Source organism: Salvelinus fontinalis, chromosome 8 (genome assembly GCF_029448725.1).
Source record: "Salvelinus fontinalis isolate EN_2023a chromosome 8, ASM2944872v1, whole genome shotgun sequence".
Classification (NCBI taxonomy): domain Eukaryota; kingdom Metazoa; phylum Chordata; class Actinopteri; order Salmoniformes; family Salmonidae; genus Salvelinus; species Salvelinus fontinalis.
This window is the reverse complement of record NC_074672.1, coordinates 39,575,731-39,595,387: the sequence shown is the minus strand read 5'-3', so window position 1 is coordinate 39,595,387 and position 19,657 is coordinate 39,575,731. Positions and strand designations below refer to the sequence as shown.

General features: G+C 44.5%; 1 protein-coding gene across 4 annotated transcripts in view; it reads left to right on the top strand.

The window, feature by feature from the left end:
• Positions 1-1,890: 1,890 nt before the first annotated feature.
• Positions 1,891-19,657, top strand: part of cacna2d3a (calcium channel, voltage-dependent, alpha 2/delta subunit 3a) — a 330,804-nt gene continuing 313,037 nt past the window's right edge. For all 4 annotated transcript variants that reach the window (XM_055932451.1, XM_055932450.1, XM_055932448.1 and 1 more), the window contains exon 1: positions 1,891-2,049. In XM_055932451.1, coding sequence (XP_055788426.1) covers positions 1,906-2,049 — 144 coding nt within the window. In that variant the 5' untranslated portion in view covers positions 1,891-1,905. The remainder of the gene's footprint in view (positions 2,050-19,657) is intronic.

The following is a 19,657-nucleotide window of genomic DNA, read 5'->3' as shown; positions in this document are numbered from 1 at the left end:
TCAAGCGTGAGGTTAAAAATACACGTTAAGGGGGAGCAATGATATCTACAGCTAGGTGTAAGAGGCAGGGGTCTGGTTCATCAGGGCCACAGGATTTCTTTCTATCAATTTCTTTCAGGGCTTTAGGCACTTGTGAAACAGAGAAGGATGAGAAGGAGAACCTGGTGAGGAAGGAGTGCACAGGGGTGTCAGGTCAATTCACAGGGGGGCTTTCATATTCTCAAATAAACTGCCTGTATCTAGAAAATGCTGATTTAAGGCTTTCAGAATAGAGCTTCTCTCAGTTACAATCTGTGTGTCGACCAACAATTGTTTGGGAAACAGTGTATCTTTTTTGCACTCCAAACCTTTCACTACTTGCCTAACTTTGGAGGGATTATTTAAATGATCCGAAGTAGATTTAAGACAGTGGTCTGCTTTGGCCAATAGCTAACTCGTTAATTAAAACAAAGGCTTAATTGACATAAACGTGAGCATTGCTGGTAAACAATGAAATCACCGATATGAAACGCAAAAAAACAAATAACAAGAGGCGCGAACTGATTGACGAAAAATGCATGGGATTCGGACATATCCCTCCACACCTCCCACACTCGAAAGACAATACTATTGCACAATTGACATTACAATGGCCAATATCTAACTCTCCAGTTAATTTAAATGATGCCGTGTAGTAAATAGAATCCTACGATAATTCCCTCTACAATGAACAGGAGTACATGTTTACGTCTCTCACTCTGCAGTCTTTCTGTTGGGCAGCAGCAGCCTAAACAGTGGGTGTCTTACTCGTTAAAGCCATTTCATTTAGTTGCATTTCCTCTTGCTTTCCTTTTTGGTGGCGACCAGTTTTGCAGATCATGAACGAAATCCAAAATGTCTTTCTCTCTTTCTCTCTCGCTCTCTCTTGCTCTCACTCTCTCTTGCTCTCTCTCTATTCATCTCTATGTCATCCCTTCCCTCTCTGGGTAGCTATAGGATGGCGTGAGAGCGTTGCGTCTAAGCCCTTTGGCAGAACATTAGAGAGGCCAGTGCCATTTGATACCCCGGTAATCTTCCATTAAATCCCCTTGAGACTCAAACACAGCCGCCCTCAGCTCCGCAGGGAAACATTATTCCTCAGATGATCTTTAGAAAAACACGTTCCAACCAGGCACAGAGTGTGTGTGTGTGTCTGTCTGTGTGTGTGTCTGTGTGTGTGTGTGTGTGTGACTGTGTGTGTGTATATGTGTGTGTGTGTGTGTGTGTGTGTGTGTGTGTGTGTGTGTGTGTGTGTGTGTGTGTGTGTGTGTGTGTGTGTGTGTGTGTGTGTGTCTGTGTCTGTGTATGTGTCTGTGTGTGTGTGTGTGTCTGTGTCTGTGTCTGTGTCTGTGTGTCTGTGTCTGTGTGTGTGTCTGTGTCTGTGTCTGTGTCTGTGTCTGTGTCTGTGTCTGTGTCTGTGTCTGTGTCTGTGTGTGTGTGTGTGTGTGTGTCTGTGTCTGTGTCTGTGTGTGTGTGTGTGTGTGTGTGTGTGTGTGCTGAGAGTTTGTGGCATGTACAAGTGCTGGAATTATTAGGACTTAATGTCACCGCCCCAATGAGGTTGGTGGTGAATGTAAGCACCCCACTGTTACACATTAATGAGATTTAACAGAGCTGATGTGGTCACTGGACATGGTGAGGCCTGATTTATGCTGTGTGTGTGTGCAAAGATAATGCTTTGCTAAGTGTGCATGTGTGTGCGTGCGTGTGTGTTGGTGGGGTCGATATGTCACTGGCTGGGGTTGGAATGGGTTTTGTGGTTGCCATTTGAGTTAGTTAGGTTACATTGTTGGTCAAAATATATTAATACATGACATTTTAATGCATTTTCTGATTTTGCGTGTTTTCTTACAAATGTTCTTGCTACAATGTGTATAATGAGGTCGTATGTGTGTGTACGTGTGTTTCTTACAGAAGTATAAGGAGTTTGAGCGAGCGGTGCGTGTAGAAGAGATAGATGGATTGAGGTTGGTGAAGAAGCTGGCTGAGAACATGGAGGAGATGTTCCACAAGAAGTCTGAAGCCATGAAGGTGAGTCAGTCAAGTCAACTGTCAAGTCTACTGAGTCAGTCAAGTCAATTCTGCACTACTGGAACAGAGGAAATGGAACAACTGTTAGAGAACACCAACTGAACACACTGGACCTGTTCAAACCAGTTTACACAGCCAGATCGCCCTTGATACAAGTCAGTATTCAACGTCCATCCATGTCTGAGGACGTTGGGAGATGACATGGAAACCGGCCACTAAGGGCAACAGCGAGCTCTGTTACCTTCAAGTAGGTTTTGGTTTGCTAGAGCGTGGTGGATGGGCAGAAGCATCTGCCTCTGATTCTAACGGTTGTAATGTTCAAATCCAGAAATAGAAAGTAGATTTTTGATTTAAGCCTATCCCAAACCTTAACCAGTCATAGTTAATGCCTAGCCTTAAGATTTCGGAGTTAATGCCTAAACTTAACCTTAAACAGTTCGAAATTTGACGTTTGAGAAACATGGAAGAACGTCTAATTCTTGCGTGAGACTGTGAGAGCTAGTTGAGTTTGCAACATACATCAGCATGTAACCACATCAGAGACCATACAGTATGGTGATTATGATGGATTGCATAGCTGTAATATGGTGTCTACCACTTTATGCTGACTCAATGAACTTACCTTGTAAGAATGAACTCACTTCATTCTGCAACAACAAACACCTCTCTCTCTCTCTCTGTGAGGCTGAGAGCCTATCTATCTATCTATCTATCTATCTATCTATCTATCTATCTATCTATCTATCTATCTATCTATCTATCTATCTATCTACCTATCTATCTATCTATCTATCTATCTTTTTATCTATCTATGAATCCATCCACCCATCTATCCGTCACCCATCCATCCGTCCACCCATCCAGCCATCCACCCATCCAGCCATCCACCCATCCAGCCGTCCACCCATCCAGCCGTCCACCCATCCAGCCATCCACCCATCCAGCCATCCACCCATCCAGCCATCCACCCATCCAGCCGTCCACCCATCCAGCCGTCCACCCATCCAGCCGTCCACCCATCCAGCCATCCACCCATCCAGCCATCCACCCATCCAGCCGTCCAGCCATCCACCCAGCCATCCACCCATCCAGCCATCCACCCATCCAGCCATCCACCCATCCAGCCAGCCATCCATCCCTTGGTGTCTGTGTCACTCTATTGATCCCCTCTATCCCAACTATCTAAGAGGCCACTTTGGGACAGATTTAGGAGCTGTGTGTGTGTGTGTGTTTAATGGGGAGGGAGGGGTAGTGAAGGATGGAACCACGGCTCTCTGCTTTTATAGCTGCAGGTGATAGATCCTATCAGAGCTTACATGCTGCTGTTAACAGAAATTGGATTTCTATCTGAGTGTGTGTGTGTGTGTGTGTGTGTGTGTGTGTGTGTGTGTGTGTGTGTGTGTGTGTGTGTGTGTGTGTGTGTGTGTGTGTGTGTGTGTGTGTGTGTGTGTGTGTGTGTGTGTGTGTGTGTGTGTGTATGCTTGTAGGTTTACATTAGTGGATTCGGCTATTTCAGCCACACCCGTTGCTGACAGGTCATGTAGTTTTGGTTATGTAGTTCAGCTTAATTAACCTAGGTGTATGGCAGGACTTTGGGGAAGTTGAAGCTCATTTACTGTATTTCTACACAATTTAAAAAACACTAAAATGATATTTGGAGAACAGCAAAAACAAACAAAATGACCCCAGCCATTCAGGATCATTAATGTCCATTCTACAGACCTTTAAACCTGATATTGCGGTGATCTTCAATGGCCGTTCCACAGACCTTTAAACCTGATATTGCAGCCATTGATGATCACCGCAATATCAGGTTTAAAGGTCTGTGGAACCGCGTGTACAATGTCAACCACTACTCAACCTCATTATAAATTGACTGATTTACTTGTAGAACGGCACATACAGTGCAACGTGAAATAGATGCTTAATACACAGTATCAAGTCACAACAATGCCGATATCAAATGCCGACATCAATGTGAAAGTAACTGGAGCAAAAAACATGTCCGTGATTCAGCACCTCTGAATGGACAGCGCCTTGGTACAGGTAGTCATAGTTCCGTGGTGTGGTGCTGAATGGACAGCGCCTCAGTACAGGTAGTCATAGTTCCGTGGTGTGGTGCTGAATGGACAGCGCCTCAGTACAGGTAGTCATAGTGCCGTGATGTGGTGCTGAATGGACAGCGCCTCGGTACAGGTAGTCATAGTTCCGTGGTGCTGATTGGACAGCGCCTTGGTACAGGTAGTCATAGTTCCGTGGTGCTGATTGGACAGCGCCTTGGTACAGGTAGTCATAGTTCCGTGGTGTGGTGCTGAATGGACAGCGCCTCAGTACAGGTAGTCATAGTTCCGTGGTGTGGTGCTGAATGGACAGCGCCCCAGTACAGGTAGTCATAGTTCCGTGGTGTGGTGCTGAATGGACGGCGCCTCAGTACAGGTAGTCATAGTTCCGTGGGGTGGTGCTGAATGGACAGCGCCCCAGTACAGGTAGTCATAGTTCCGTGGTGCTGAATGGACGGCGCCTCAGTACAGGTAGTCATAGTTCTGTGGGGTGGTGCTGAATGGACAGCGCCCCAGTACAGGTAGTCATAGTTCCGTGGTGCTGAATGGACGGCGCTTCGGTACAGGTAGTCATAGTTCCGTGGGGTGGTGCTGAATGGACAGCGCCCCAGTACAGGTAGTCATAGTTCCGTGGGGTGGTGCTGAATGGACAGCGCCCCAGTACAGGTAGTCATAGTTCCGTGGTGCTGAATGGACGGCGCCTCAGTACAGGTAGTCATAGTTCTGTGGTGTGGTGCTGAATGGACAGCGCCTCAGTACAGGTAGTCATAGTTCCGTGGTGTGGTGCTGAACGGACAGAGCCTCAGTACAGGTAGTCATAGTTCCGTGGTGCTGAATGGACAGCGCCTCAGTACAGGTAATCATTGTTTTGTGGCGTGGCGCCTCTATCTCGAACCCAACTATAGAATTATTCCGTTTGTGGGCAGTTAGACATTTTTGGGGCACAGTTAGGTAGCCTGCAATACGAAGGCCAAGGCACTCAGACCCTGTGTTGGGGAGAGCTACCGGCCTGTTGGTTTTCGCTAGATTGGGGTCGGAGCGAAAAGCTAGCTCTCCAGGAACAGGGTTGGAGAGCCCTGGCATAGGCTTATATTGAAATTGTAACTGGCACACAGAGCTTTAGAAATGGTAGGATCAATTGTAAATTGGCACTGAAAATGGTTTCCGACCCCCTGCTAAGGGCTATATGAAGCCACCCTTATGAAACGGCGCATACAGTCTACTAAAACAGTGTCATTGACTCGGGCGCTTTCCACTGTTCCACATAATGTTAGCACCCAGCTAATTTTAGCATTTGCCCGTCTGCAATATTTGCCAGGGAAGGAAAACATTCTGCATGGTGGTGCAATATTTAAATATTGCATCAACGAACAAGGTGGCTCGTAGAATATTGAAACATTTTGTGTCAACAAGGTGGCTCTGAGAATATTGAAACATTTTGTGTCAACAAGGTGGCTCTGAGAATATTGAAACATTTTGTATCAACAAGGTGGCTCTGAGAATATTGAAACATTTTGTGTCAACAAGGTGGCTCTGAGAATATTGAAACATTTTGTGTCAACAAGGTGGCTCTGTAATATTGAAACATTTTGTGTCAACAAGGTGGCTCTGTAATATTGAAACATTTTGTGTCAACAAGGTGGCTCTGTAATATTGAAACATTTTGTGTCAACAAGGTAGCTCTGAGAATATTGAAACATTTTGTGTCAACAAGGTGGCTCTGAGAATATTGAAACATTTTGTATCAACAAGGTGGCCCTGTAATATTGAAACATTTTGTATCAACAAGGTAGCTCTGTAATATTGAAACATTTTGTATCAACAAGGTGGCTCTGAGAATATTGAAACATTTTGTTTTAACAAGGTGGCTCTGAGAATATTGAAACATTTTGTGTCAACAAGGTGGCTCTGAGAATATTGAAACATTTTGTGTCAACAAGGTGGCTCTGTAATATTGAAACATTTTGTGTCAACAAGGTGGCTCTGTAATATTGAAACATTTTGTGTCAACAAGGTGGCTCTGTAATATTGAAACATTTTGTGTCAACAAGGTAGCTCTGAGAATATTGAAACATTTTGTGTCAACAAGGTGGCTCTGAGAATATTGAAACATTTTGTATCAACAAGGTGGCTCTGTAATATTGAAACATTTTGTATCAACAAGGTAGCTCTGTAATATTGAAACATTTTGTATCAACAAGGTGGCTCTGAGAATATTGAAACATTTTGTATCAACAAGGTGGCTCTGAGAATATTAATATTGCGACATAGTAGCCAACTAGGAGGTGTCACGCGCATGTTTTTTCCCGGGCCAACTTGTCTCTGTCTGATATTATAGCTTTTCATAAGCAGCAGTTGCACTATCTGGGTGCTCATTATATAAAAGCAGTAGTATACATCCACTATAGCTAAACAACTGAATATTTAATGATGTTTTACCAGCAAAATGGATCTGTTAGAATATCTCATTTTAATTCAGGAAGATGGACAAACAAGACTGATAGAGTGAGAGGTGGAAATGCATTATTCCAGAGACAGGCAGTCTACAGGTGGGGATTGGGGATGCTGGCAGAGGATCATAGCTGCAGGAAGGAGGGCAGCTGAGGGTGCTGCAGCACCTCCTGAAAAATAATAAACAAAATATATATATAAAAAAATTTCAGGGTGGTGAAATCAATTTTTTCACAAAAGTAGTGCACTGGTCCTTTATTTGCATTAGCAGACCATATAGATGTTTGCAGCGCTGGCAAAAACTTGTTTTCAGCATCTCTGCTTTGGCAAAAAAGGTAGTTGTATAATTAAGAGCAGTACCTTGCAGGATCCAATAGTTGGAATTGTAAGAGTGTTTGCCATGTCCATTTTCTCTACTATTGACATTCTAATGGCATCCAGAAAGAACAAAATCCTGTACTCAAACATTTACATCAGAAGGTGCAACGTTATGGGCAAAGACACAAAACATTCCATCAAATTACATATTTTTATTGATCAAATAACATTGAAAACAACCCCTTTTTTGTGCAGTATTAATATACCAGCCTTAGAAACCACTTTATGTAAATGTACATGACTGTTTTGCACATAAGCTGGTCATCTAGGTTTGTACCTGTACTGCAGGAGGCTGCTCATCTAGGTTTGTACCTGTACTGCAGGAGGCTGCTCATCTAGGTTTGTACCTGTACTGCAGGAGGCTGCTCATCTAGGTTTGTACCTGTACTGCAGGAGGCTGCTCATCTAGGTTTGGACCTGTACTGCAGGAGGCTGCTCATCTAGGTTTGTACCTGCACTGTAGGAGGCTGGTCATCTAGGTTTGTACCTGTACTGCAGGAGGCTGCTCATCTAGGTTTGTACCTGTACTGCAGGAGGCTGCTCATCTAGGTTTGTACCTGTACTGCAGGAGGCTGCTCATCTAGGTTTGTACCTGTACTGCAGGAGGCTGGTCATCTAGGTTTGTACCTGTACTGCAGGATGCTGCTCATCTAGGTTTGGACCTGTACTGCAGGAGGCTGCTCATCTAGGTTTGTACCTGTACTGCAGGAGGCTGCTCATCTAGGTTTGTACCTGTACTGCAGGAGGCTGCTCATCTAGGTTTGTACCTGTATTGCAGGAGGCTGCTCATCTAGGTTTGGACCTGTACTGCAGGAGGCTGATCATCTAGGTTTGTACCTGTTCTACAGGAGGCTGGTCATCTAGGTTTGTACCTGTACTGCAGGAGGCTGCTCATCTAGGTTTGTACCTGTACTGCAGGAGGCTGCTCATCTAGGTTTGGACCTGTACTGCAAGAGGCTGCTGAGGGGAGAACAGCTCATAATAATGGCCAGAACAGAGCAGATGGAATGGCATCAAACACCTGGAAACCGTGGAAACCATGTGTTTGATGTATTTGGCATCATTCCGCTAATTCCACTCTAGTCATTACTACGGGCTCATTCTCCCCAATTAAGGTGCCACCAACCTCCTGTGACCTTTAGACTTTCCATCACTATGAAGAAAAAATCAGATGAACTGTTTTGTACAGATAATTATCACACTCAAGTTACAAATGCTGGTAAACACAAAACATATCACAAAAGTAGTGCACTGGGCCTTTACTAGTCCTGCATTAGTGGACTGAGATAGGGCAAGGGGAAAGGGTGACACCTACTGCTCTTAAATGCAAGTAAAACTAAATGCATGCTCTTCAACCGATCACTGCCCGCACCTGCCCGCCCATCGAGCATCACTACTCTGGACGGCTCTGACTTAGAATACGTGGACAACTATAAATACCTATGTGTCTGGTTAGACTGTAAACTCTCCTTCCAGACTCACATTAAGCATCTCCAATCCAAAATTAAATCTAGAATCGGCTTCCTATATCGCAACAAAGCATCCCTCACTCATGCTGCCAAACATATCCTCGTAAAACTGGCCATCCTACTGATCCTCGACTTCGGCGATGTCATTTACAAAATAGCCTCCAACACTCTACTCAACAAAGTGGATGCAGTCTATCACAGTGCCATCCGTTTTGTCACCAAAGCCCCATACACTACCCACCATTGCGACCTGTACGCTCTCGTTGGTTGGCCCTCGCTTCATACTCATCGCCAAACCCACTGGCTACATGTCATCTATAAGTCTCTGCTAGGTAAAGCCCCGCCTTATCTCAGCTCACTGGTCACCATAGCAGCACCCACCCGTAGCACACGCTCCAGCAGGTATATCTCACCGGTCACCCCCAAAGCCAATTCCTCCTTTGGTCGCCTTTCCTTCCAGTTCTCTGCTGCCAATGACTGGAACGAACTGCAAAAATCACTGAAGCTGGAGACTCATATCTCCCTCACTAACTTTAAGCACCAGCTGTCAGAGCAGCTCACAGATCACTGTACATAGCCCATCTGTAAACAGCCCATCTATCTACCTCATCCCCATGCTGTATTTATTTATTTATCTTCCTCCTTTGCACCCAAGTATCTCTACTTGCACATTCATCTTCTGCACATCTACCATTCCAGTGTTTAATTGCTATATTGTAATTACTTCGCCACCATTGCCTATTTACTCCCTTAACTCCCTTATTTTACCTCATTCGCACCCACTGTATATAGACTTTTTTGTTTTCTTATTTTTTCTACTGTATTATTGACTGTATGTTTTGTTTATTCCATGTGTAAGTCTTTGATGTTGTATGTGTCGAATTGCTGTGCTTTATCTTGGCCAGTTCGCAGTTGCAAATGAGAACTTGTTCTCAACTAGCCTACCCGGTTAAATAAAGGTGAAATAAAATAAATAAATAAAAATGTGTAACCGATGTGAAATGGCTAGCTAGTTTGCGGGGTTTCTTGCTAATAGCATTTCAATCGGTGACGTCAATCACTCTGAGACCTTGAAGTAGTTGTTCCCCTTGCTCTGCAAGGGCTGCGGCTTTTGTGAGCGATGGGTAACGATGCTTCGAGGGTGGCTGTTGTCGATGTGTGCAGAGGGTTCGTGGTTCGAGCCCAGGTAGGGGCGCGGAGAGGGACGGAACCTATACTGTTACAAATGCACATTTGTGATAGCCTACAATTGTTATTGTCTTTGAAACCAAAAACAGAACAATATCCTCTAAATAGAGAGTTCAGTTGTGTTTATGTTCATACCAATATCTTACCTGAAACCAAAAATGCACTAGCCTACTGGGCGACAGGCGACTGAATGAAATTAACAATTAGGCCTACAGCTATCACAACCTATGATTTAAAAGCAATAAAATAGCTTTTGGTTTCGATTGGTCACCAAAAAAAGGACAATGAACTAAAACCTCGAAAGTCATGAATCTACAATACCCTCGTTCACATGTTGTTCAACATAGGGGGATTATTGGAGCTGTCATTTGTGATTGCAAACGTGTGCTTTAAACAATGGATATTTGTTGATTGCTAGGCATGCAAATAAGATTATTTCTTGATGCATTTGAAACGAGGTCTAGTTGTGGCCGCAACCGGACTAGAATGTGAGGACTCATGGTGGAATGCATCGCTTACTGCCGTGAGGGCAATACGCACAATATCGTTTGTGAACTGCAGCACCCCAAACGATTAATTCTAGAGTTGGAGTTTGTTGAGCAGAGGCTGTGTATGTTTTGGTTCAACAAAGGTGTGTCCATAATAACATTCAATAATCAACTAATTACATTAATTCTTGCACCATGTGATCAATGATCAGTTTGAAACTTTTTATTCTCTATGCTGCCTGCAGCATGATCTATTTTCCTGCGCACATGACCGGTCAAAAGTTTAATAACACCTACTCATTCAAAGATTTTTCTTTATTTTACTATTTTCCAAATTGTTAAATAACAGTGAAAGAAATCAAAACCATGAAATAAAACATATGGAATCATGTAGTAACCTAAAAAATGTTAAACAAATTAAATATATTTGATATTTGAAAATATTCAAGTAGCCACCCTTTGCCTTGATGACAGCTTTGCACATGCTTTGCATTCTCTCAAACAGATTTACCTGGAATGCTTTTCCAACAGTCTTGAAGGAATTCCCACATATGATGAGCACTTTTCCTTCACTCTGCGGTCCGACTCATCCCAGAACATCTCAATTTGGTTGAGGTCAGGGGATTGTGGAGGCCAGATCATCTGATGCAGCACAGTTGCAGTGTGTTGGGTCATTGTCCTGTTGAAAAACAAAGGATAGTCCCACTAAGCCCAAACCAGATGGGATGGTGTTTTGCTGCAGAATGCTGTGGTAACCATGCTGGTTAAGTATGCTTTGAATTCTAAATAAATCACAGACAGTGTCACCAGCAAAGCACCTCCACATCATAACACCTCCTCCTCCATGCTTTACGGTGGGAAATACACATGAGGAGATAATCCGTTCACCTACACCGTCTCACAAAGACACGGAAGTTGGAACGAAAAATCGCAAATTTGGACTCCAAACCAAAGGAGACATTTCCACCGGTCTAATGTCCATTGCTTGTGTTTGTTTGCCCAAGCAAGTCTCTTCTTCTTATTGGTGTCCTTTAGTAGTAGTTTCTTTGCAGCAATTCGACCATGAAGGCCTGATTCACACAGTCTCCTACAGAACAGTTGATGTTGAGATGTGTCTGTTACTTGAACTCTGTGAAGCATTTATTTGGGCTGCAATTTCTGAGGCTGGTAACTCTAATGAACTTATCCTCTGCAGCAGAGGTAACTGGATCTTCCATTCCTGTGGCGGTCCTCATGAGATATAGTTTCATCATTGCGCTTGATGGTTTTTGCGACTGCACTTGAAGAAACTTTCAAAGTTCTTGAAATGTTTCGTATTGACTGATCTTCGTATCTTGAAGTAATGATGGACTGTCGTTTCTCTTTGCTTATTTGAGCTGTTTTTGCCATATTATGGACTTGGTCTTTTACCAATTAGGGCTATCTTCTGTATGCCCACCCCTACCTTGTCATAACACAACTGATTGGTTCAAATGCATTAAGAACGAAAGATATTCCACATATTAACTTTTAACAAGGAACACCAGTTAATTGAAATGTATTCCAGGTGACTACCTCATGAAGCTGGTTGAGAGAATGCCAAGAGTGGGAAAAGCTGTCATCAAGGATTTTAAGAATCTAAACTATAACATATATTTTGATTTGTTTAACACTTTCTATTAATACAATATATGATTCCATATGTGTTCTTTCATAGTTTTGATGTCTTCACTATTATTCTACAATTTGGAAAATAGTAAAAATAAGAAAAATCCTTGAATGAGTAGGTGTTCTAAAACTTTTGACCGGTAGTGTATATGTCCGACAGTTGTTTGTTGGAGCACATCTCTGGAGCCGCTGAGGCGGAGAAGCGTATATTAACCCTGCTGTATGACTCATTGCAGCCAGCACTAGCAATGACTTAAATGAACGAAACACTCAGAAAAAACTAATAATGACTCTCAGTCAGTAAGTCAGTAAGTAGTTGTTAAAAATAATGAATTCTTCACAAACTGCACATCACTAATTGGAATGATTTTAGTCTACAATTTATTGCCTACTTAAATGTTTGGGTCTGCTATAAGTGTGTTATCAGTTCAAAGCCCTGACTCTAGCCATGACTCTCTAGCCCTGACTCTCTACCCTCACTCTCTACCCTGACTCTCTACCCTGACTCTCTAGCCCTGACTCTCTACCCTGACTCTCTACCCTGACTCTCTACCCTGACTCTCTACCCTGACTCTCTAGCCCTGACTCACTACCTTGACTCTCTACCCTGACTCTCTACCCTGACTCTCTACCCTGACTCTCTACCCTGACTCTCTAGCCCTGACTCACTACCTTGACTCTCTAGCCCTGACTCTCTACCCTCACTCTCTACCCTGACTCTCTAGCCCTGACTCTCTACCCTGACTCTCTACCCTGACTCTCTACCCTGACTCTCTAGCCCTGACTCTCTAGCCCTGACTCACTACCTTGACTCTCTAGCCCTGACTCTCTACCCTGACTCTCTACCCTGACTCTCTACCCTGACTCTCTACCCTGACTCTCTACCCTGACTCTCTAGCCCTGACTCACTACCTTGACTCTCTAGCCCTGACTCTCTACCCTGACTCTCTACCCTGACTCTCTAGCCCTGACTCTCTACCCTGACTCTCTACTCTGACTCTCTACCCTGACTCTCTACCCTCACTCTCTACCCTGACTCTCTACCCTGACTCTCTAGCTATGACTCTCTACCCTGACTCTCTAGCTATGACTCTCTACCCTGACTCTCTACCCTGACTCTCTACCCTGACTCTCTAGCCCTGACTCTCTACCCTGACTCTCTACCCTGACTCTCTAGCCCTGACTCTCTACCCTAAATCTCTACTCTGACTCTCTACCCTGACTCTCTAACCTCACTCTCTACCCTGACTCTCTACCCTGACTCTCTAGCTATGACTCTCTACCCTGACTCTCTACCCTGACTCTCTACCCTGACTCTCTAGCCCTGACTCTCTACCCTGACTCTCTAGCCCTGACTCTCTACCCTGACTCTCTACCCTGACTCTCTACCCTGACTCTCTAGCTATGACTCTCTACACAGACTATCTGACATAGATACTGTATAGTGAAACCAGTCTCCTCCTGTTAATAGGTTAACATTTCCTTCTCCATCTTGAATGTCATTCCCTCAGCAGTGGGGGTCTTTGGGTGTGTTAACCCCATGGAGCCATGAGTAGCTCTGTCAGCTGATTGATTGTGTTTGGCTGGTGTGTGTGTTTGTGTTGGTGGGGGATTATGTAGAGGGGGATTATGTAGAGGGGGATTATGTAGAGGGGGATGATGTAGAGGGGGATGATGTAGAGGGGGATGATGTATAGGGGGATGATGTAGAGGGGGATGATGTAGAGGGGGTGATAGAAGTGCCTTTTAATGGAGAGACAGAAGTACAGAGCAGGATGGAGGGAGGGAGGAGAATGTGGTGGGAGGAGGAGGGCTAGACCAATTGTTTCTTATTGAACTGTGCTATCCCACTGGGCTGATGTGGTGTGATGTTGAGGCCAGAACACTGGACTGATGTGGTGTGATGTTGAGGCCAGAACACTGAAATGATGTGGTGTGATGTTGAGGCCAGAACACTGGGCTGATGTGGTGTGATGTTGAGGCCAGAACACTGGGCTGATGTGGTGTGATGTTGAGGCCAGAACACTGGACTGATGTGGTGTGATGTTGAGGCCAGAACACTGGACTGATGTGGTGTGATGTTGAGGCCAGAACACTGGACTGATGTGGTGTGATGTTGAGGCCAGAACACTGGACTGATGTGGTGTGATGTTGAGGCCAGAACACTGGGCTGATGTGGTGTGATGTTGAGGCCAGAACACTGGGCTGATGTGGTGTGATGTTGAGCCCAGAACACTGGACTGATGTGGTGTGATGTTGAGGCCAGAACACTGGACTGATGTGGTGTGATGTTGAGGCCAGAACACTGGACTGATGTGGTGTGATGTTGAGGCCAGAACACTGGACTGATGTGGTGTGATGTTGAGGCCAGAACACTGGGCTGATGTGGTGTGATGTTGAGACCAGAACACTGGGCTGATGTGGTGTGATGTTGAGCCCAGAACACTGGACTGTTGTTCCTTCTTTAGGTATCTCAGACAGAGAAGGGACACCTCACCTTTTCTGTCTGCCCCCTGTGTACCTCCTTCCCTGTCTACGCCATCTCTCCCATCTTCCTCCCGCTCTGTCTGTTCCATGGCTCACCCCTCTCCTCTCCTCTCCTCCCTTCTCCCCTCTCCTCCCCTCTCTCTGGTAAAGTCATTGTGGCGCTCCAGCGATTCAATTTCCGTGCGAGCGCTCTCCCCTGTCCGTCGCCGCGGTTTTATCTCCCTGTTTCCACAAAGATTCCTGCTCTTTATCGCTCGCCGCCACCTGCCGAGAGGCAGAGTGCTCCATTGTGTGTTGTGTGTGTGTCTGTCAGTATGTGTGTCTGTGTGTGTATCTGTCAGTGCCTGTGTGTTGGAATGTGTGTGTGTGTTTCTGTCAGTGTCTGTGTTTGTCAAGGGGAATATGAAACAGAGTCTGTTGTTTTGTTGGGTGTGTGAAAGTGAATGAGAGGTAGAGGGACAAAACTGTGCTGCTTAGAATAACTTTAACATGCAATCAAATTTGTCAACAGTTTAAGAGATTATGTAAATATTTTGTCAGTGTAACTGTTAGTAAGTGTGAGTGTGTCTGTCCATGTGTGTGTCTGTCCATGTGTGTCTGTCCATGTGTGTGTCTGTCCATGTGTGTGTCTGTCCATGTGTGTGTCTGTCCATGTGTGTGTCTGTCCATGTGTGTCTGTCCATGTGTGTGTCTGTCCATGTGTGTCTGTCCATGTGTGTGTCTGTCCATGTGTGTGTCTGTCCATGTGTGTGTCTGTCCATGTGTGTGTCTGTCCATGTGTGTCTGTCCATGTGTGTGTCTGTCCATGTGTGTGTTTTTTGATTTACTATCCCTTGTGGGGGCCAGAAGTGGGGACATTTCCTCAGTTCCCACAAGGAAAAAGGCTATTTTAGGCTTAAAGGTTAGGTTTTTGTAATGGGAATTAATACTAAAACAAACATATGTGTGCCTGCAAGTGTGTGTCTGTGTGTGTCTGCGTTTGTCGGTGTTTCATCCCTCTGTTATCGTCTCCTTGCTAATGTCGAGAGCGTTGCCTTTCTGGGCATCTGAAAAAGAGCTGTCTTGTTTTGCTTTTAATTGCAGCTCTGCCATTATAGATAAGAGGGCCAATCAGGCGGTGCTTGAGAGTAAACATGGCCTGGAAGGACTGTGTGTGTGTGTGTGTGTGTGTGTGTGTGTGTGTGTGTGTGTGTGTGTGTGTGTGTGTGTGTGTGTGTGTGTGTGTGTGTGTGTGTGTGTGTGTGTGTGTGTGTGTGTGTGTGTGTGTGTCTGCGTGTGTGTGTCCGGCCCCAACAAACATCCTACCACAATTGTTACTTTTTAATTAGTATTACCTTTATCAAGCCCAGAGTCAAGAGAAGATTATCACTGTCTAGCAGACAGCTGCCTCTCTCTCTCTCCTCTCTCTCTCTCTCTCTCTCTCTCTCTCTCTCTCTCTCTCTCTCTCTCTCTCTCTCGCTCACTCTCGCTCACTCTCGCTCACTCTCGCTCTGTCTCGCACTCTCTCGCTCTCTCTCTCTCTTGTCGGCGTAATGGGAAATAACGAGGACAGCCGTTGGAAAACATGGAACTTGTTGTTATCAGAGTTGAAAGACACACAGCCATTGTAATGTCCTGTTTGAAGTAAAGCACAATTGTGTTTCAAATTACAATTACAAATGGACTTCAAAGCAGCTTTATGCCTCTGTGCTGGTGTTGCCTGCGGTCTAATGGCACTGATTCAGAGTACTGTACCTACAATTATAATTTACCTGTGACATGTAGCTCTCCCCCTTCCCCTCCCTTCTATTCTCCACTCCCTTCCCCTCTCTTTATTTCTCTCTTTCTTTCTTCCTCTGTTCTACTCTCCTCTCATCTACTCTACCTTCCTCTCGTCTTCCCTCTCTCCTCTCCTGTCCCCATCTTCCTCTCCTCTCTTCCTCTCCTCTCCACTCTCATCTCCTCTATTCCTCACCTCCTCTCCCCTCTCCTACTTTCTTTCCCTCCTCTCCTCTCCTCTCCTCTCCTCTCCTCTCCTCTCCTCTCCTCTCCTCTCCTCTCCTCTCCTCTCCTCTCCTCTCCTCTTCTCTCCTCTCCTCTCCTCTCCTCTCCCCTGCCACCTCTCCTCTCCTCTCCTCTCCTCTCCTCTCCTCTCCTCTCCTCTCCTCTCCCCTTCCCTCTCTCATCTCTTCCTCTCCCCTTCCCTCTCTCATCTCTTCCGCTCCTCTCCCCTTCCCTCTCTCATCTCTTCCGCTCCTCTCCCCTTCCCTCTCTCATCTCTTCTGCTCCACTCTCCTGACTCAGCCCTAACACATCACAGTGATGGAGGGTTCAGATAGCTCTTCTGGTAATTTCACCGGCTGTCCCCTGTCTTGGATCACTGTCACAACATTAAGGAAATTTGTGTGTGTGTGTGTGTGTGTGTGTGTGTGTGTGTGTGTGTGTGTGTGTGTGTGTGTGTGTGTGTGTGTGTGTGTGTGTGTGTGTGTGTGTGTGTGTGCGTCTATAGGTGTCAGGACAGAGGTTTCCTCCCTGTGAGAGTGGTGTCACTGATAAACAGACGAGATAGACAGGAGGGTGGAGAGAAGAGGAAGAGGGGTAGAGAGATGTAGAGGAAGGGATAGAGAACGTGAGGGAGAAAAAATATGTCAGAAGAGTGGGAAAGAAAGGGGGAGACTGATGAAGTGAGGGATACAGAGGACATGAAGGCTGAAAGGAGGACAGGAGAGAGTTATAATAGGGAAAGGGGGAGTCAGACAGAAGAAGAGGTATACGTAGGGAAAAGAGCAACAAGATCTCACAGTTTCCTTCAATACTCTACGTATTATGGTCTATTTTTGACACATTCATTCCTCATGGTTAACGGGTTAATTCTGTGTGGTTACAGGCTAAAAACAGAAACAACTGAAAGGTTTTACGTTTTAGGCATTCATTCCAAGGGGTTAAGGTTAGGGTTAAGGTTAAGGTTAGGGTTGAGGTTAGGGTTGAGGTTAGGGTTAGGTTAGGGTTAAGGTTAGGGTTAAGGTTAGCTTTAGGGCTAAGGTTAGGGTTAAGGTTAGGGTTAGGTTAGGGTTAAAGGTTAGGGTTAGGTTTATGATAAGTTCTGTTTTTTGAGGTTTTGCACCTTGCGTTGCACTGGCCTATTGTGATCTCTGTTATTGCTTCCATTCTGGATTTATTGGAAGGCTTGTGTGTATGAGAAAATATGAGATGTATGAATAGTTTACCTACACTTACACTTTGCCATTCAATCCAACTGGAGCCAAAGATCTAAGGGTGGCTATCCACTTGGATTCTGCGGCCTTTCTCTGGGCTATGGTCCAGGTGGAGACAGTTTCTAGCCCAGTGATGTTCAGATGTATAATAGGGTGTGTTTGGAAATGTGTGACTAGATGTGTAGGAAATGTATTATTAGTGATTGTATACAGATATTGTTTGAGACGCGTTAAAATTGTAGATCCAGTTTCCCCCACATATATTTTTTGACATAATGCACAGGTGATTGCATAGACGATGTTGGTGCTGTTTATGTTCATCAGTTGTATGATTGGGCTAAAGGTGTGTGTGTGTGGGTTGTGTATGTTTGTCAGTTGTCTGTAGTAGTGATTTTCCGTGGGTACTGAGGGAGAGGGTATGTTCGAAAATGTTGCATGGACTAAGAGGTCCTTCAGATTGGGATTCCTCCTGTATGCTGAGATGGTTCAGAATGGTTGTAGTGGGGGGAAGGCATGAGGTGTATTTAAAAATGCGCTTGTTAGTCATAGGTGTATGCGTTGATTTGTGTGTGAGTAGGTGCTAATAATAGGTAACCTCTGGGGTTCAGGCCCTGTACTCAATATGGGAGTGGGGTTAGGGTTAGGGTTAAGGTTAGGTTTGAGCTTAGGGTTCGGGTTGGTGTCAGGAACAGTACCACCTGGGTTTGGGTTAGGGTTGGGGTTGGGGTTAGGGTTGGGGTTGGGGTTAGGGTTGGTGTCAGGAACAGTACCACCTGGGTTAAGGTTAGGGTTAGGGTTAAGGTTAGGGTTAAGGTTAGGGTTAAGGTTAGGGTTAGGGGTTAAGGTTAGAGATAAGGTTAGGGTTAGGGTTAGGGTTATGGTTAGGGTTAGGGTTAAGGTTAGGGTTAGGGTTAGGGTTAAGGTTAGAGTTAAGGTTAGGGTTAGGGCTATGGGTTATGGGTTAGGTTTAAGGTTAGGGTTAAGTTTAGGGTTAGGGTTAGGGTTAGGGTTAAGGTTAGGGTTGAGGTTAGAGCTATGGTTTGGGTTAGGGTTAGGGTTAAGGTTAGGGTTAAGGTTAGGGTTAAGGTTAGGGTTAAGGTTAGGGTTAGGGCTATGAGTTAGGGTTAGGGTTAAAGTTAGGGTTAGGGCTATGGTTAGGGTTAGGGTTAAGGTTAGGGTTAGGGTTAAGGTTACGGTTAGGGTTAAGGTTAGGGTTAAGGTTAGGGTTAGGGCTATGGGTTAGGGCTATGGGTTAGGGTTAAGGTTAAGGTTAGGGTTAAGGTTAGGGTTAGGGTTAGGGCTATGGTTTGGGGAAGGGTTAACACTAAATAAAACAAATAAAACAAATAATAGGTATACAAATCTAATCACATGCTACAATGACAACAGATGTAGAATAACATTGAAATGATTAATTACGGGTTATTTTCCAATAATGTAGACTTAAAGACAAGACACATTTTGATGGTATTCTCATGGCTTGCTAGGGTTAGGGTTAAGGTTAGGGTTAGGGCTATGGATTATTTTGATGGTATTCTCATGGCTTGCTAGGGTTAGGGTTAAGGTTAGGGTTAGGGCTATGGGTTATTTTGATGGTATTCTCATGGCTTGCTAGAGTTAGGGTTAAGGTTAGGGTTAGGGCTATGGGTTATTTTGATGGTATTCTCACGGCTTGCTAGAGCGAAATGTGAACTGTTGTAGCACACTGGTCGAAGCAGCAGTCTCTGTCTCTGAGCCACGTGTGTTCACGGCCAGTGCTGGGTGATATTTATTTGTGAACAACAAGGAAGGCATACTGTATATCCACATTAGAGGTCGACCGATTCTGATTTTTCAACACCGATACAGATTAATCGGCCGATTTTTAAAATGTATTTGTAATAATGGCAATTACAACAATACTGAACACTTATTTTAACTGAATATAGTACATCAATAAAATCAATTTAGCCTCAAATAAATAATGAAACATGTTCAATTTGGTTTAAATAATGCAAAAACAAAGTGTTGGAGAAGAAAGTAAAAGTGCAATATGTGCCATGTAAGAAAGCTAACGTTTAAGTTCCTTGCTCAGAACATGAGAACATATGAAAGCTAATGGTTCCTTTTAACATGAGTCTTCAATATTCCCAGGTAAAACGTTTTAGGTTGTAGTTATTGTAGGAATTATAGGACTATTTCTCTCTATATGATTTGTATATCATATACCTTTGACTATTCAATGTTCTTATAGGCACTTTAGTATT